The following is a 17,729-nucleotide window of genomic DNA, read 5'->3' as shown; positions in this document are numbered from 1 at the left end:
GATGGGGGGAAAAAACTGGGATAAATATAGATAAATATGCAACGAAAAAAGGGAAAGAATTGTAAAAAATGAAACCCATTTTATGACCCCATCTTAACACTCATTGCATTATTCCATTTTATTGGGTTCTATGAGCTAAAGCCCTGTATATGCATCAGATAGCAGAGTAGGGTGATAGAGGTCAAGCCCTTTATGGAGGTTTATGGCCTATGCAGGCCTCAGAGGTGGGACCCAAATCTTTCTCTAGAATGGGGCCCCCAGTTGTGGTGGCACATAATATAAGGCCAACTACTGTAAGGCCATGTTCACACGGCAGAATGTCCGTGCGGAGTTCTGCATGAATGCCATTGATTTCAATGGGATTCTGCTGCTCTCATCAGAATTCCTGATTCCGCGTCTGCAAAAACATTAAACATGATCGATACTTTTGCAAATTCCACAAGGAAATGCATTGCCGTCTATGAGACGAGAGGGCCTAGCATTTCCGAGAGGGCCTAGCGCTGGCATGTTCTGCTGGAGCTCCGTTGTCTGTGGAAGGTCCAAACGGAAATTTTCCATGCAGGAATTCTACCATGTGACCATAGCCCTAGGGTATATTCACACGGCAGAATTTCCGCATGTGGAATTCCTCATGGATTCTGCATCAAATTAAAGCCCAATAGACTTCAATAGGATCCGCATTCCCATTCACACTTCGGAATTTCAGAATGCGGATTCCGCACAAGCCACAAACCAACCAAATGAATATGGACGTGGAATTGGGGCAGAGGTGCGGAAATTCTGTCATGTGAATATACCCTAAGGGTACGTTCACACGAGCGGATCCCCAGTGCGTATTATGCTGCGAATCCACCACTGACCGACCGCTGTATGCTGCCTTTACAGGTGCCTGCTCGGAGCGGCAATACGTCGCTACGAGCAGACACACTGCGATGTGCGATTTGCCTCGCTCATGCGCAGTGTACTCGCACATCGCGGCAGCTCTTAGCCTAGCTCATACAGCAGGGGGAGCAGCCGCGATGTATGCGAGTACACCATGTATGCGCAGCGTCTCGTACATCGCTTCAGTGTGTCTGCTTGTGCCTATCGCCGCTCCGAGCAGGCACCTGTAAAGGCAGCATACAGCGGTCCTTCAGCGGCGGATCCGCAGCGTAATACATGTGTACATACCTTAAGGCTAGATTGACATGACGGAATGACATTCTGCAAACTGCAGGGTGCCAGCATGATATGCAGGCGCTAGGACCGCACAGGAATGCACCTTCTCCATGCCGGAAAAATCTGCCACGGAAATTCCGCCATATTCACAGTGCAGCAGAATCCCGTTGAATTGTACAGGACTCTGGTGCAGCGGAATCTCCATGCTGGATTCCAATGCGGAACAAAACACAAGTTAGGGAGGCAATTCCGGAATTCTGCATCAAATTAAAGTGGTACTCCGGTGGAAAACTTTTTTTTTTTTTTAAATCAACTGGTGGCAGAAAGTTAAACAGATTTGTAAATTACTTCTATTAAAACAATCTTAATTATTCCAGTACTTATTAGCTGCTGAATGCTACAGAGGAAATTCTTTTCTTTTTGGAACACAGAGCTCTCTGCTGACATCACGAGCACAGTGCATATGTTTGCTGTGGGGATTTTCTCCTACTCTGGACAATTCTTAAAATGGACAGAGATGTCAGCAGAGAGCACTGTGCTCATGATGTCAGCAGAGAGCTCTGTGTTCCAAAAAGAATATAATTTCCTCAGTATTCAGCAGCTAATAAGTACTGGAAGGATTAAGATTTTTTTTTAATAGAAGTAATTTACAAATCTGTTTAACTTTCTGGCACCAGTTGATTTAAAAAAAAGTTTTCCACCGGAGTACCCCTTTAAAGCTCAATAGAATTCAATAGGATTCCGCACTCCCATTCACACTTTGGAATTTCCGCATGCGGATACTCTGCACGAAATCTGCACAAGACACAAACCATCCAAATGAATGCGGACGCAGAATTGGTGCCGATGTGCAGGAAATTCTGCCGTGTGACTATAGCTATACTATTCCCTCACTCTAAGGCTCTGTTCACATGCCGGAATTTCCAGAAACATCTGGCACCGAAATTCCGAGTTCTGTGTCGGCAGAAAGAATGAACCTGTTAATTTTTTCTGCGGATTCCGCACGGAATGCTTAACTGTCTATGAGACGGCATATTCCCGTGCGGTCTCAATGTTACTGTAGGAACTTCTCGCGTAGTCTCTAGTCCAGTGTTTTCTCAACCAGGGTGCCTCCAGCTTTTGCAAAAACTACAACTCCCAGCATGCCCGGACAGCCAACGGCTGTCCGGGCATGCTGGGAGTTGTAGTTTTGCAACAGCTGGAGGCACCCTGGTTGAGAAATACTGCTCTAGTATCAGATAGCAAGAATTGAGCATGTTCAGGTTTTATCATGTTTTAGTATGGTATATGATAGTTGCAGTGATTTTTAGGATCTTTGTATGCCTGCCAGTGTTTTTTATTCATTTTCTCTAATTCCTGTATTTCCCAAGCTGGCCCTCCAAATGGCTGAGTGTGAAACAGACCGTGAAAGCAGTCACGCTTTAGATGGGGAGGTAAGCAGTCCATCTTTACACGTCATTTTATTTTTTAAAGGGGTACTCCCGTGGAAAACTTTTATTTTTTTTTTAAATCAACTGGTGCCAGAAAGTTAAACAGATTTGTAACTCACTTCTATTAAAAAAATCTTAATCGGTCAAGTAGTTTTTAGGGGCTGTATACTAAAGAGAAATCCAAAAAAGAAATGCATTTCCTCTGATGTCTTGGCCACAGTGCTCTCTGCTGTCCATTTTAGGAACTGTCCAGAGCAGGAGAAAATCCCCATAGCAAACATGTGCTGCTCTGGACAGTTCCTAAAATGGACAGCAGAGGTCAGCAGAGAGCACTGTGGTCATGACATCAGAGGAAATGCATTTCTTTTTTGGATTTCTCTTTAGTATACAGCCCCTAAAAAGTACTGGAAGGATTAAGATTTTTTAATAGAAGTGATTTACAAATCTGTTTAACTTTCTGGCACCAGTTGATATATAAAAAAAAAAGAAAAGTTTTCCACGGGAGTACCCCTTTAATTTTATTTTTATTAATATAATAATGTAAGAATATGAGGAAATGACATATGTACTTAGGTTCTACAACCTATCACCTCCAAAGTGACCTTTTCACATATATAAATAGACCCTACTGTATATGCACTATTCATATAAATGCACATACTGCTTATATGATAAGGTAACATTTAGTACTCTGATAGTATTGGCATGGTCTTATAGCTGTTTTTTCTTAGTAGTGTTGAGGCTTTATGACTGCTATCTTTAGGATATGTTCACATGGTGTATTTTGTAGCATAAAACATAGTATGCTTCAAAATACGCTTATTTTACATTATGCAAATTCAGTAGAAGAACACTGCTTAGGTCGCATCTTTAACTTCACCCAGTTCATTTTTACAGATGTGAAAAAAGGTAACAGGATTTTTATGGGTATTCTGTACACAATGCATTGGGTCACATTCCCCCTTAACGACAATAAATGTATGTCCTGGTAAATGTAAAGTGGGGCAAAAAAGTATTTAGTCAGCCACCAATTGTGCAAGTTCTCCCACTTCGCTGATAGCAGCCGGGGACCCGTCGTAATGGGGGACAACAGCAATCAGCTGACGTCCGCCATTAAAGGAGAACTCCGGAATATAAAAATTGTGGCCCATACTGCCGGCAGTAAAAACATAAAGATGTACATACCTTCCTCCGCTCCCCTGGGGCCTCCGGTAACCGGCTTCGGTCTCCGCCGCGATTCACTTCCTGGTTGCCGGAGGTCGGAGAATCATACTGCGCTCAGCCAATCACCAGCCGCAGCGCAGTCCGACTCGGCCGGCGATAGGCTGAGCAGCAGTGTGAAAACGCTTCAGGACACAAAATTCTTCACTCCACCGGCACCTGCGGCCGGGGCCGAAAACGTCACACTGCCGCTCAGCCTATCGCCGGCCGAGTCTGACTTCGCTGTGGCTGGTGATTGGCTGAGCGCAGTATGATTCATCCGACCACCGGCAACCAGGAAGTGTATCACGGCGGAGACCAGAGCCGTTTACTGGAGGCCCCGGGAGAGCGGAGGAAGGTATGTACATCTTTATTTTTTTACTGCCGGCACTATGGGGGACAATTTTTATGTTATGGAGTTCTCCTTTAACCCCTCAGATACTTTTATCAATACAGAGTGCGGCAGTGCAGCTATTGTAATAGCTGATCTGATCGCCTGCATCACGGCCGCAGGGATCAGAACAGCTAAGATAACAGTCGGAGGTCCCCTCACCTGCCTCCGCCGCTCTCCCGGGCCTTCTTCCTTCCAGCAAACCAGAGCAGAAGATCGCCGATAATACTGATCACTGCTATGCCTATGCATAGCACTGAACAGTATTAGCAATCAAGTGATTGCTATAGATAGTCCCCTATGGGGACATAATAGGTAAAAAGAAATAGTGAAAAATCCCCTCCCCCAATAAAAATGTAAATCACTCTTTTCCCCCATTTTACTCAAAAAAGCATTAAAAAAATATTATTAAAACATTTTTGGTGTAAATGGCCGATCTATCAAAATATAATGTTAATGACCCCGTACGGTGAACGGCGTAAACTTAAAAAAAAAATCCACATCACATTCACAAAAAAAAATTATGAAATAGTCAAATACACACAAAAGTGGTCTCATAGCTGGAGGAAAAATCCTCCCACGGTCAGGTTGTGTCCCGCCACTGTCAGTGAGGACAAGCTGGGAGTTGTAGTTTTGCTAATGCTAGGGGAGATGTGAGCAGACAGCATACTGAGGGAGGGGGCGGAGACCTGCACAGTGAGGCCACGCCCCCTCCCTTTAAGAGGAATTCAGACTAGTGAGCTAAATTAAAAGTGTAATAAAAAATAAATAAGGTGCTAGACACATAAAAATTAGATGTACATGGTCAGGATTAGGTACTGAGTGATATATTAAAGAAAAATGTTTTTGTTGTTGGATCTGACGGGTACGCTTTAACAAGAGTTATTCATGTGTATGGGACAAATTTCAGAATAAAAAAAAAAATATTTATATGTATGTATTTAAACGTGATGTATGTAAGAAACGTGATGTGAACCCAGCCTTATGCAGCATCTAACTCGGCCAGTCAGAAATGTGCATATAAAAAATGTCCAATATTGATCTTGCTCTTGCCGAGGCTAGATCGCGTCTGGCCTTGTCATGACTGTTCATTGTGTTTGCTTACTGACTTTGTCTGATATACCTGATGCCAAAGCTTTCTGGTTTTTGACTTGTATAACTTGAAATCCTTAATAAAATTTTTATTGCAAAAAAAAAAAAATGTTCCAAGTGTAGAGTTTTTTCTAGTTCTTTTGCTGTGTGACACCAGCCCAGGGATAGCCAACTTGTTGCCCCTGGTCAGTATGATGTTCATTTTCTGTTTTCTAAGACTACAGTCACTTGGCCATGTTTGTGGTCTGTGAAAAACTTTAGAATTCATATATTTTTTCCTATAATATACAATATTATACACTGAACTATGCAAATGTGTATATTTACCATATGGTCAGAAAATGACAGCAAGTCATCTGTTCACTGCAGATTATAGATTTTAGTGGATTTCACTCTTCTCACTCTGAAAATGGCAACACTGGCAAAAGTGTGTAGCAAATCTGCAATATAATAGCATACTGTGAATAAAAAAAATATCGGAAGTGGTAAAAAAAAATATGGGTGGAATTTATCATTAGCACAGAATTTTGCGCAGCCTGAAAACCTGCTGCCAAACATGTGTTTTGTTTCTAGTTGCTGTTCAAAATGTATTATGTTATGCACATCAGTTCATAAGTTTTGTCAGGAAGCCCTTGGATAGCGCAAATAAGGGTGAAAAGCTCACACACATTCCTACATTTGCGTAAAAATAACTTTTGTGCAAGTGATACATTCAGTGCGCCAATCATAGCATCTGCTAACCACGCTCCCTGCAAGCGCACAACAAGAAAAATGACAAAGCCAGTGCAGACAACATAAACATAATGCAAGATTGGATGATAATTTTAGTGCAAAATAAAAACACACTACGCACAGAATTTTACAGGTGCTAAATTTACCCCATGTGTAAATAGGGTATTAAACTGTAGTACAGTAGTATGTTTCCTCTGCAGAGGTTGCTTTAATTGAAGTACATGGGAGAGAATACAGTCTACTAGTGGCCTTCATGAGTGCAAAAGGGGTTTTACAGATTTGTGCGCAATGTTGTAACTTCCACCAATGTTCTGGATCACATGAGAAGTACCAGATTTAGGTATTTAGCTCCTTTCCTCTTAATTGAGTCACTCCACCGCTACACATCTTATCCCCCATCCAAAGGATAGGGCTAAGACGTCTGATTTCAGTGGACTCCCGCGATCTCCATGCTGCACCCGGCATTGGTTTAGAGGGTCGAGTGCAGCGCCGGAGGCTCGAGACGTCACGGGCGCTCCTGCCTCAATGCAAATCTATAGGAGGGGGCTTGACTGCCGTCACGCCCCCTCCCATAGACTTGCATTGAGGGGGCGTGGCTGTGACATCACAAGCAGGGCGTGACCATGACGTCACGAGCCTCAGCCCCGCATTGCTGGTCATGCGGCACGGAGCAAAGTTCGCTCTGTGCACCGGATGTCTGAAGTGCCGCAGCCTATAAGATCATGCCTGGTATTGATACGTTATCAGAAGTTACACTGTTTAGGTTTTACACATTGATCATTTCTCTGTTATATTTGTGTTGCAGGAATCGATGAAGTCAGATAATCTCACGGTCCGTTTCTCAGTAGAGGAGCTGGAATCACACGAAGAGAGACAAAATGAATCTTGTAAGAGTGGGACAACAAAGATCCACCAGAGCCCAACCTTAGTGGGTAGGACAATTTACTTTTCCTTATGAATCCTTCATACACATACAGCCCTAAAGCAGCACCATGGCCCTTTTAGTGTCAGGCCATGTTCACATGGCGAAAGTTCCAAGTGAAATTCAACAGAAATATCCCACTCAGAAATTCAGCTGCAGCAGACTCCCGTTGATTTTCATGGGATCCTGCTGCACTGTGCACAAGGTGGAATATTCCCAGCACATCTTTCTGCTGTGGAAATCCTGATTCCGGCATCCGCAGAAATATTGAGCCTCTTCAATGTTTCTGCGGATTCTGCTTTCATATGCATTGTCTTCTATGGAGACTGCATTTCTGAACAGTCCTTGAGCCGCGGAATGTCCACCCGTATTGAACATGGCCTCAGGATCAATATGGGTCCTGGCTCTCAAACCCCCACCACACAGAAAACAATGGCATATGCTGTGGTCATCCATAACTACTGATAACGTTAACTTGATGCTACTATTTCGCTTTGGCTGCATCCATTTGTAGGTATACATTAGCAGCCCTTAAAAAAAAAATTCTGACTTGTACCGCGCAATTCTGCACTTTAATTGCCCAAATCTAGTCAGCTAGTAACTATATTCAGGCCATTTCCTATACATATGGTTATTTATGAGACTTAAAGGGGTACTCCGGTGGAAAACCTTTATTTATTTATTTATTTATCTATTTATTTTATTTTATTTCTTTAAATCAACTGGTGCCGGAAAGTTAAACAGATTTGTAAATGACTTCTATTAAAAAAATCTTAATCCTTTCAGTACTTTTTAGCAGCTGTATGCTACAGAGGAAAATCTTTATATATTTTTTTATTTATTTTTTTGTGTTGTCCACAGTGCTCTCTGCTGACACCTGATGCTTGTATCAGGAACTGTCCAGAGCAGGAGAAAATCCCCATAGCAAACCTATGCTGCTCTGGACAGTTCCTGACATAGACAGAGGTGTCAGGAGATTACTTCTATTAACAAATCTTAATCCTTCCAGTACTTATTAGCTACTGAATACTACAGAGGAAATTCTTTTCTTTTTGGAACACAGAGCTCTCTGCTGAAATCACGAGCACAGTGCTCTCTGCTGACATCTCTGTCCATTTTAAGAACTGTCCAGAGTAGGAGAAAATCCCCATAGCAAACATATGCTGCACTGGACAGTTCCTAAAATGGGCAGAGATGTCAGCAGAGAGCACTGTGGTCATGATGTCAGCACTGTGTTCCAAAAAGAAAAGAATTTCCTCTGTAGTATTCAGCAGCTTTTAAGTACTGGAAGGATTAAGATTTTTTAATAGAAGTAATTTACAAATCTGTTTAACTTTCTGGCACCAGTTGATGTAAAAAAAAATAGTTTTCTACAGGAGTACCCCTTTAAAAGTGTGGTCTGATGTACTATTGAGTCCAGATAAATAAATGTATACATGAGGAAGTGGCCTGATAGACTAAGTTTGGAGTGTTAAACTATACAGTTATGGCTTTGCACACATGCAAGCTGTACAGAATAATATTAATCTTTCCCTTTTCTTTTATGGTGGTGTTTCCATTAATCCCATCACTGTATTTCTCCCGTCAGGTTATATTTATGTGAAGCCAGAGATAGTATCACGGATTCACCGAGGAGAGGAGCTTTGTGTAAGGAGCAATTTGTATTCTCAAAAGTGGAACTGCAAAACCGCTTCTTCTACAAGTAAGTTTCGTTTTTTCTGCGCTACTTCTGACAACTGTAGAGAACTTTTGGGTTCTATAGATTGTTACCTGGACAGAGGACCAGAAATTATAATGAACAACATAGGATTTAGGAAAAGGTATACAGCAGAAACATTAATGCCCCATGCAGGTGTGTGTAGATAGAAATAAATAAAGATAGATAGATTCAGTATGTATATGGAAACCTGAGGAAATGAATCATATTGCTTCAGTCTAATGCTAAAAATATAAAAAGTAATCTGAATCGTTGCTACAGACAACTGGTCCACTTTTCCTCTGCACAGGTGTTGATAAATCTGCCCATACTGTATATATTGTGGAAGTTTAGCTCAGTAGAGATGGGCAAGGGACAGTAAACCACAGTGGGAGACAGTGACACAGTTTAAATGCAAATCTTCACCTAATTTTTTTTTTAGAACAATTCACATGTGCACAAAAAGCAAAATAAAACCTGTCTGTCCAGCGCTTACTAATTTTTTTAGTTTGCCCTTACTATACTAAGACTGGCCACGCGACAAAACAAACTTAAAATGTGTTACCTTACACTCTAGCAATGCTCCCAGGAGGAAAAGCTAGCAGATCTCAGGACTTCATGTTCATTTTCCCACACAGCCTCTCGCTGCATACTCACTCCACTTCTGGATGAGACTTATCAAAGGTCTCTAACAGCTATGGTTTGCTAGGGATTTAACTCTTTAACCCTTTAAGGACCAGGCCCATTTTGGCCTTAAAGGGGTACTCCGGTGGAAAACTTTTTTTTTTTTAAATGAACTGGTGCCAGAAAGTTAAACAGATTTGTAAATTACTTCTATAAACCTGTTAAGGACCCAGGATGTACCGGTACGTCCTGAGTCCGCTCCCGTTCTATAACGCAGAAAGTTGAACGCCACGTCTAAAGTGAAAGTAAAACCATGCTGGTTAGCTCAGGGAGCTGTTCGGGATCGCCGTGGCGAAATCGCGGCATCCCGAACAGCTTACATGACAGCCGGAGGATCCCTACCTGCATCCATGCTGTCCGATTGCTGAATGACTGCTCAGTGCCTGAGATCCAGGCATGAGCAGTCAAGCAGCAGAATCATCGATCAGTGGTTTCCTATGAGAAACCACTGATCAATGTAAAATATCAGTGTGTGCAGTGTTATAGGTCCCTATGGGAGCTATAACACTGCAAAAAAAAATGTGACTAAAGAACATTTAACCCCTTCCCTAATAAAAGTTTGAATCACCCCCCTTTTCCCATAAAAAAAACCCAGTGTAAATAAAAATAAACATATGTGGTATCGCCACATGCGGAAATGTCCGAATTATAAAAATATATCGTTAATTAAACGGCACTGTCAATGGCGTACATGCAAAAAAATTCCTAAGTCCAAAATAGTGCATTTTTGGTCACTTTATATCATGAAAAAATGAATAAAAAGCGATCAAAAAATCCTATCAATACAAAAATGGTACCCTCACATCGCCCCATACACGGAAAAATAAAAAAGTTATAGGGGTCAGAAGATGACAATTTTAAACGTATACATTTTCCTGCATGTAGTTATGATTTTTTCCAGAAGTACGACAAAATCAAACTTACATAAGTAGGGTATCAATTTAACCGTATGGACCTACAGAATAAAAAGAAGGTATAATTTTTACTGAAAAAATTTACTTTGTAAAAACGGAAGCCACCAAAAATTACAAAATTGTTTTTTTTTTTCAATTTTGTCTCACAATGATTTTTTTTTTCGTTTCGCCGTAGATTTTTGGCTAAAATGACCGACGTCATTACAAAGTAGAATTGGTGACACAAAAAATAAGCCATCATATGGATTTTTAGGTGCAAAATTGAAAGAGTTAGGATTTTTTAAAGGTAAGGAGGAAAAAACGAAAATGCAAAAACGGAAAAACCCCGGGTCCTTAAGGGGTTAAAAAATCTTAATCCTTTTAGTACTTTTAGCAGCTGTATGCTACAGAGGAAATTCTTTACTTTTTGAATGTCTTTTTTGTCTTGTCCACAGTGCTCTCTGCTATTACCTCTCTCCATGTCAGGAACTGTTCAGAGTAGCATAGGTTTGCTATCAGGATTTTCTCCTGCTCTAGACAGTTCCTGATACGGGCATCAGGTGTCATCAGAGAGCACTGTGGACAACACAAAAAATATTTTCTTCTGTAGCAAACAGCTGCTAAAAAGTACTGAAAGGATTAAGATTTTTTAATAGAAGTAATTTACAAATCTTTTTAACTTTTCATTTAAATAAAAAATGTTTTCCACTGGAGTACCCCTTTAAGGATCAAGCCAATTTTATTTTTGCATTTTAGTTTTTTCCTCCTCGCATTCTAAAAATCATAACTCTTTTATATATTAGAATATGCATGGTAAAATACAGGACTTATGTAAATCAAACTCAAAGGAAATGAGACCATCATATATAGGCATCTTATGTCACCAAAAAACAGTTGGGCATTGGTAGTTGGCATAAGCAGAGCTCCGCATGAGGGGACAGAATAACACATATCAATATCCGAGTATAACAAGTTTGGGTTAACACTATCAGCATTGCGTGGATACTAGGCCATACATTGAGGAGTCAAAACTACCAGTTAGAGCTTGAGTAAGTAATTGGTGACTAACAAATGTGGGGATAGGTTGATAGTTCCCATGACAAACAGAGGATGTGAGAAAAGGAGAGATAGAGAGAGAAGGGAGAAAGGGACCGAGATAAGGAGAATGTGAGTAGTAGGGGGTGGGAGGGAGGGGTAGGTAGAGGGAGACAGGGCAGGTCAGAGGGTGTACATACCTCGGGAGGCGACAGACGCGGGCAGGGCCCCCACAGGGCAGGCGTGCTGGCTATGCTGGGCAGGGCATCACACACTCGAGAAAGGCGCAAGAGAATTAAGGAGGCGGCTAGGGTGTCATGTAAGAGGTCCTATAGTCATTGGAAGACAAAAACGTAGTCCAAGGACTCCAGATTTGATGATGTTTCGCCACTTGGTTTTTGGAGTCAGCGATAAGCTCCTCCAACTCTTATATTTCTATCCACAGACCCATATGAGGGCTTGTTTTTTGCATCTCCAGTTTTACTTTGTAATGACATCACTTATTTTACCATAAAATGTACAGCACAACCCAAAAAATATTATTTATGTGAGAAAATTGAAAAGAAAACTGCAATTTAGCAAATTTTCTAAGGTTTTGTTTTCACGCTGTAGACTTATCGGTAAAAATGACATGTTTTCTTTATTCTGTGGGTCAATACAATAAAAATGATACCCATGTTATATGCCTTTTCATAATTGTACCGCTTTAAAAAAAATCTCAAACTATTTTAACAAAATTAGTATGTTTGAAATTGCCCTATTTTGACCACCTATAACTTTCAAATTTTTCCGTATACGGGGCGGTATGAGGGCAAATTTTTTGTGCCATGATCTGTAGTTTTTATCGGTACCACTTTTGCTTAGGTTTTTACAATTTATAAATTTTTTGGGGAATAAAATGTGACAAAAAAGCAGCAATTTGTGAGTTTTTTTGGGGGAGTTCAGACGATACCAAATATGTTTATGAATAATTTTTTCATGCTTTTTTGGGAGTAAAATGGGAAGAACGGATGCTTTACATTTTTATTGGGAGAGGGGATTTTTCACATTTATAAACTTATTTTTTACTTTTTTTTTTTACACTTTAATAGTCCCCTATGGGACGCATCATTTGATTGCTAATACTGTTCAGTGCTATGCATAGGGCATAGCACTGATCAGTGTTATCAGCAATCTTCTGCTGTGGTCTGCTCGATCTCAGACCAGAGCAGAAGACCCCTGGAGACGGCAAGAGGCAGGTGAGGGGACCTCCGGCCGCCATGCTGGATAACCGGATCCCCGCAGCAGGGCGATACAATTATCCAAAGTACCACACTGCCACAGATGCCGTGATCTGTATTGATCACGGCATCTGAGGGATTAATGGCGGACATTCATGCGATCGCGGATGTCCGCCATTATCGGCGGGTCCCTGGCTGCTGATAGCAGTCGGGACCTTTTGCGCATGATGCAGAGCGTAAGTGTATGTCATGGTGCGTTAAGTACCACGGCACCATGACGTACATGTACCAAAGGATAGGGGATAAGATGTGTGATCACAGGGGTCTCGCCACTGGGCCCCCCCCAAATCCCCCCCCACGATCTACCTGCTGCACCCGGCGTTCATTTAGAGCATCGGGTTCAGCGCCGGAGGCTCGTGATGTCACGATTACGCCCCCTTAATGCAAGTCTATGAGAGGGGGCATGATGTAGACTTGCATTGAGGGGGCGTGGCCGTAACATCACGAGCCTCCGCCCCACATCGCCAGTCATCCGGCACAGAGAGGAGTTTGCTCCGTGCACCGGATGCCTGGGGTGCTGCAGCCGAGATCAGATATCTCATTCCCTATCCTTTGGATAGGGGATACGATGTCTAGGGGCGGAGTACCACTTTAATGGATTTTCCCATATGTCACCCAGATTTCCCTGGATGAGATATGTGCCATCTGAAACCTGGTTGCTACATATGACAGGTACCTTGGGAAAATATAGCAATAGCGATCCCCGACCACCAATTCTAACCCAGTTTCACAATTTATTAGTTACTGTTTTTCATTTTATAGTATTTAAGAACTTCCTAACATTTGATGTACATGTACTCATGGTAGGTACCTGCTGTTAGCTACAGCTGACACCTGCCACCAGTGGTCAATATCATAGTATAACTACATAAAGTAAGATTTTTTTATTAACAACTTTATCTAGCATGTAAATCTGTTACCTGAAGTCAAATCTCATCTGTATAGTATTAGGAGCTACAACTATAATATAATCTACATCTGGCAATATGGGAAATATTCGGAAGGTACATGGTATGGTACCAATTCTTATGTATGGATCCTTTCTGTAGGAAGGAAATCACTGTAAGTTCAAGGGGAACCGCTCTGAACAAATTTTTAACTTATTCTGTGCTTTTGTGTTTGTTTTTAACAGGTAGATGCAGGAGTGACAAATTTGAGGAAGACTCTAGGACTGTGATAAACTCTTCAGCTACTATATCGGAAGATAATGGTTGTGTACAGCAGGATTATAACCAAAGAGAGAGACAAGTGCTTCATATTAAAGGTTTACCCAGTGGGTCAGCTGCAGCGACCACCCCTTGTGAAGTAGAAAGCCCATCCGATTCTAAAACTGTAATGAAACCATGTATTTCAACACTTCCGCTAAAATACACCAGTGCTAATTCCATAAATAATCAGGTACGAGAGGAACACGGCACAGAAAAGGGGGCGTCATTTCCTAAACAATTTCCTGGGACCTCACAGAAAACTCGTACAAGGAGGAAACATTTCATGAGCGGCAGGGGCACAAATACTGAGGCTGGTCTTGACTCTTTAGAGCCAAAAGCAATACCAGGAACTAAAAGGAAGCCAACAAAGTCATATACCTGCACAGTGTGTGGCAAAAGTTTTACCCAAAATGCTAGTCTCATCATTCATCACAGGACACACACAGGTGAAAGACCCCATGTCTGTAAGGAATGTGGGAAAAGCTTTATTAGTAGTGCATATCTAGTCATGCACCAGAGAATCCACACAGGAGAACGGCCCTACGTGTGCAAAGAGTGTGGGAAAAGCTTTATAAACAGTTCCAATCTTATCATACATAGGAGAGTGCACACCGGTGAACGGCCCTACGTGTGCAACGAATGTGGAAAAAGCTTCCGCCATAGCTCGGATCTTGTCAGACACCAAAAAGTCCACACTGGGGAGAGGCCCTACACTTGCACGCAATGTGGAAAATGCTTTTTCCGAAGCTCTCACCTTATTCGGCACCGAAGGGTTCATACAAAGAGCTAGATGAACAGTCTCATTTAATTTATTTATCAGTGTATTCGTTGACATTTTTGGTCAAATTTAGAATCACATATTGCCAAATATTTAGTTGTACTTATTGCACTTTTTATAAAGAATTGATGTCTCGCTAACTACAGCTCCCAATATACTTCAGCAGTGATGTCATCTAATGAAGAGCCACAGCTTTCCTGCTTTATTACACCATAAACAGCTGATAATATTATCATTACATTCCTTTCTTTCATGATATTCTGTATATGATCCCTCTAGTCTAACGTCTCACAGAAAAATCAATAGCCCTAGCAGGCAGGATTGGTTGTAGCAGGCAGGATTGGTTGTAGCAGGCAGGATTGTTTGCAGCAGGCAGGATTGTTTGCAGCAGGCAGGATTGTTTGCAGCAGGCAGGATTGTTTGCAGCAGGCAGGATTGTTTGCAGCAGGCAGGATGGGTTGCAGCAGGCAGGATGGGTTGCAGCAGGCAGGATCGGTTGTAGCAGGCAGGATCGGTTGTAGCAGACAGGATTGGTTCGCTTCACCTCCTCACTTAAATCTAAGGCAGTGCTATAAAAGTTCTAATAACCTGCCATATGAAAAGAAAGGAAATACAGATTACTGACTGGATCAACAGTAATTTGTTGACCTCTATCAAAGTTACAAATATAATCATCTGTGTCTTTAAGTTATATTTACATCTGCTTAGCCAGCTCCAGACCCGCATAAGCATGCAGCCCCCTCCCCTTGCAGTTATACTTACCATTATTAGCTGCTGTGTAGTCCACCTTGACTCAGCTTGAAGGTATTATTGCAGAAGTTGGAAATTTCACGAGGGCAGATGCCAACTAAATGTACTAAATGTCTTCATGGTTATGCAGTGTTCCAGAGAGCTTAAAGGGAATCTGTTAGCTGCAATTTAGATCCCAAACTGCTGACACTGTAATCTAGCTGTTAGGGCAGGGAGATACATGGGGGGAGATTTATCGAAACCTGTGCAGAGAAAAATTTGACCATAGCAACCAATCAGATCGCTGCTTTCATTTTGCAAAGGCCTTGCTAGAAATGAAAGAAGCAATCTGATTGGTTGCTATGGGCAACTGGGCAAATTTTCCTCTGCATAGGTTTTGATAAATCTCCCCCATGGTACCTTGTATATATCTGTCTGTGCTTTCATAACATAGAAAAATGCTTTTATTCTCCTGTCCAAGCCCCTGAAGTGCTGAGGGCTGGAACACTTCCTTGCTGTCCCTTCCATCCCTATTCCTGTTTGACAGTCAGCTGGAAGCTTAGCCCTGTTTCCAAATCTCACACCTGCACACAGTTTGTATGCACAATGCAGAAGCAAGATTTGGAAACAGGGCTTAGCTTCCAGCTGACTGTCAATCAAGCAGGGATAGGAAGTGTTCCAGCCCTCAGGATTTCAGGGGCTTGGGAACACTACTTTGTACAGGAGAATAACATTTTTTTACTACTTTATGGAATACAGATAATAAAAAAGGATCATGCGTCTCCTTGTCTCCTACTAGGACATACTAAGTAAGTGGGATGAATATTTACAAAGGATCGGGATAAACAGTCGAAGGGGCGGGGTTATCGACCAGTGTGTATAAATTGGCAACTTGGAGTTATTGCCCCTTTTGTAAATATGGTATGTTCCTAACAAACTGGCAATACCAGCACTGACTGGTCAGTATCAGGAGAAAGCTCCAAACCACTTGGACAAGGGGAATAGTAATTAAAATTGTTCAAATCTATCACCAGGAATAGATTAAAAACATTATTTTATTTCTTACATGTTAAGATAAACTGTTGGCAAGTTAGACAAGCTAAAAAGCACTAACGCGTTTTGAATGTAAATGTTCTGAATCAACTTGGTCTAACTTACCAACTGTGTATTTTAACATGTAAGAAATAAAAGAAATGGTTTAACTACTCCTGGTGCTATGTTTGAAAGATGTTCTACTAGTGTGGCGCTCCATCAGACATTTTAGGAAGCTTCCTGAATTCTCCAACTAAAATAATTAAAAAGAATCAACATGACTGTGTGCCAACATGCTTTTCAGATGAGATTTATCTTACCTAGTCCCTATGAAACTACCTTTACATTACATTTGGTTAATGTTAGAGATGTGCTGTCTCCTTACAGCAGAAAAAAAAAATTTCTGTAAAATGTTATAAATATCAGATTACTGTGATACTGTGCAGTGATTGAAAGACAATCATGGATTACATTATTTTATATCCCTCACAGCATTTCCATAGTTTCTTTCGTTATGTATGCTAATGGCAAAGTGAATTGTTCATTAAAACAAATTTTTGCTATTGCACTCCCTATGGTAAATAAAAAATGTTTCTAATATACTTTTATTTAAAAAAAAAAGAAGTTTTCTATGTTTTATTTGTGCTTAAAAAAGCTCAAGAGCACATTTTCCCCCATCTCATGCACAGACTTTGGACCGAAGCCCAAACACAGAAAGTGCAGCCTGGAGTGCTGGGGGGGGGGGGGGGGGGGTATCCAGCCTCATCCAATCATAGCTCCTCTCACACTTAACTGCCATATACTGTTGGTTGGACCCCCCCCGCCCCTCAGCACTCCAGGCTGCACTTCCTGTGTCTGGGCTTCGGTCCAAAGTCTGTGTATGAGAAAACGTAATTTTTTTTTAAACAAAGTATATTAGAAATATTTTTATTTACCACAAGGAGTGCAATAGCAAAAATTAGTTTTAATGAGAGTGCCCATTTAAGCATTTGCAGTAGGATACCTGAACAGAGAATAATAATTTAGCAAAAACACAAGGAACAATTCAATATCTCTTTTCACTTGTTCATGACCTATTCCCATAAACACATTGATAAAGGTGTTACACCTGAATTTTTATTTTATTTTTTGTGGAAAATGTGATAGGATCCGAGTAGGGAAAGAAGGGGTGCCTTTTTATTTCCTTAAATGGGCACAGTCAGAATCAAAAACTTGGCAAAACATTAATCTTTAAAATATAAAAATGTGTATCTCCTTTTTATTACAAATCATGGTTTATATAAAAAGACAACTAGGAGTCTCCATATAATCCAGAAAATGATCCTGTATGGCTGCAGGATCATCTTTGTCCCAGCTAAAGCACAGGCTGGGACAAAGTCCAGGAAGGGAGAGTAGGACAAGAACTCTGTGCTCACTCCTGTCCTGCCTGTCAGACTCCAATCTGAAAAGACAAAGAGGAGGGGGTTACA

General features: G+C 41.3%; 1 protein-coding gene across 2 annotated transcripts in view; it reads left to right on the top strand.

Moving 5' to 3' along the window:
- The window catches only part of LOC130356548 (zinc finger protein 565-like), a 34,776-nt gene extending 17,953 nt beyond the window's left edge, over positions 1 to 16,823 (top strand). For both annotated transcript variants that reach the window (XM_056558236.1, XM_056558237.1), the window contains exons 2-5: positions 2,529 to 2,591; positions 6,809 to 6,935; positions 8,514 to 8,627; positions 13,646 to 16,823. In XM_056558236.1, the coding sequence (XP_056414211.1) occupies positions 2,529 to 2,591; positions 6,809 to 6,935; positions 8,514 to 8,627; positions 13,646 to 14,511 (1,170 nt within the window). In that variant the 3' untranslated portion in view covers positions 14,512 to 16,823. The remainder of the gene's footprint in view (positions 1 to 2,528; positions 2,592 to 6,808; positions 6,936 to 8,513; positions 8,628 to 13,645) is intronic.
- The last annotated feature ends 906 nt before the right edge of the window (positions 16,824 to 17,729 follow it).

The sequence above is a fragment of the Hyla sarda genome, chromosome 2 (genome assembly GCF_029499605.1).
Source record: "Hyla sarda isolate aHylSar1 chromosome 2, aHylSar1.hap1, whole genome shotgun sequence".
NCBI classification, from domain to species: domain Eukaryota; kingdom Metazoa; phylum Chordata; class Amphibia; order Anura; family Hylidae; genus Hyla; species Hyla sarda.
Note: the sequence above shows the minus strand (reverse complement) of the source record. Positions and strands in the feature narration are given on the sequence as shown.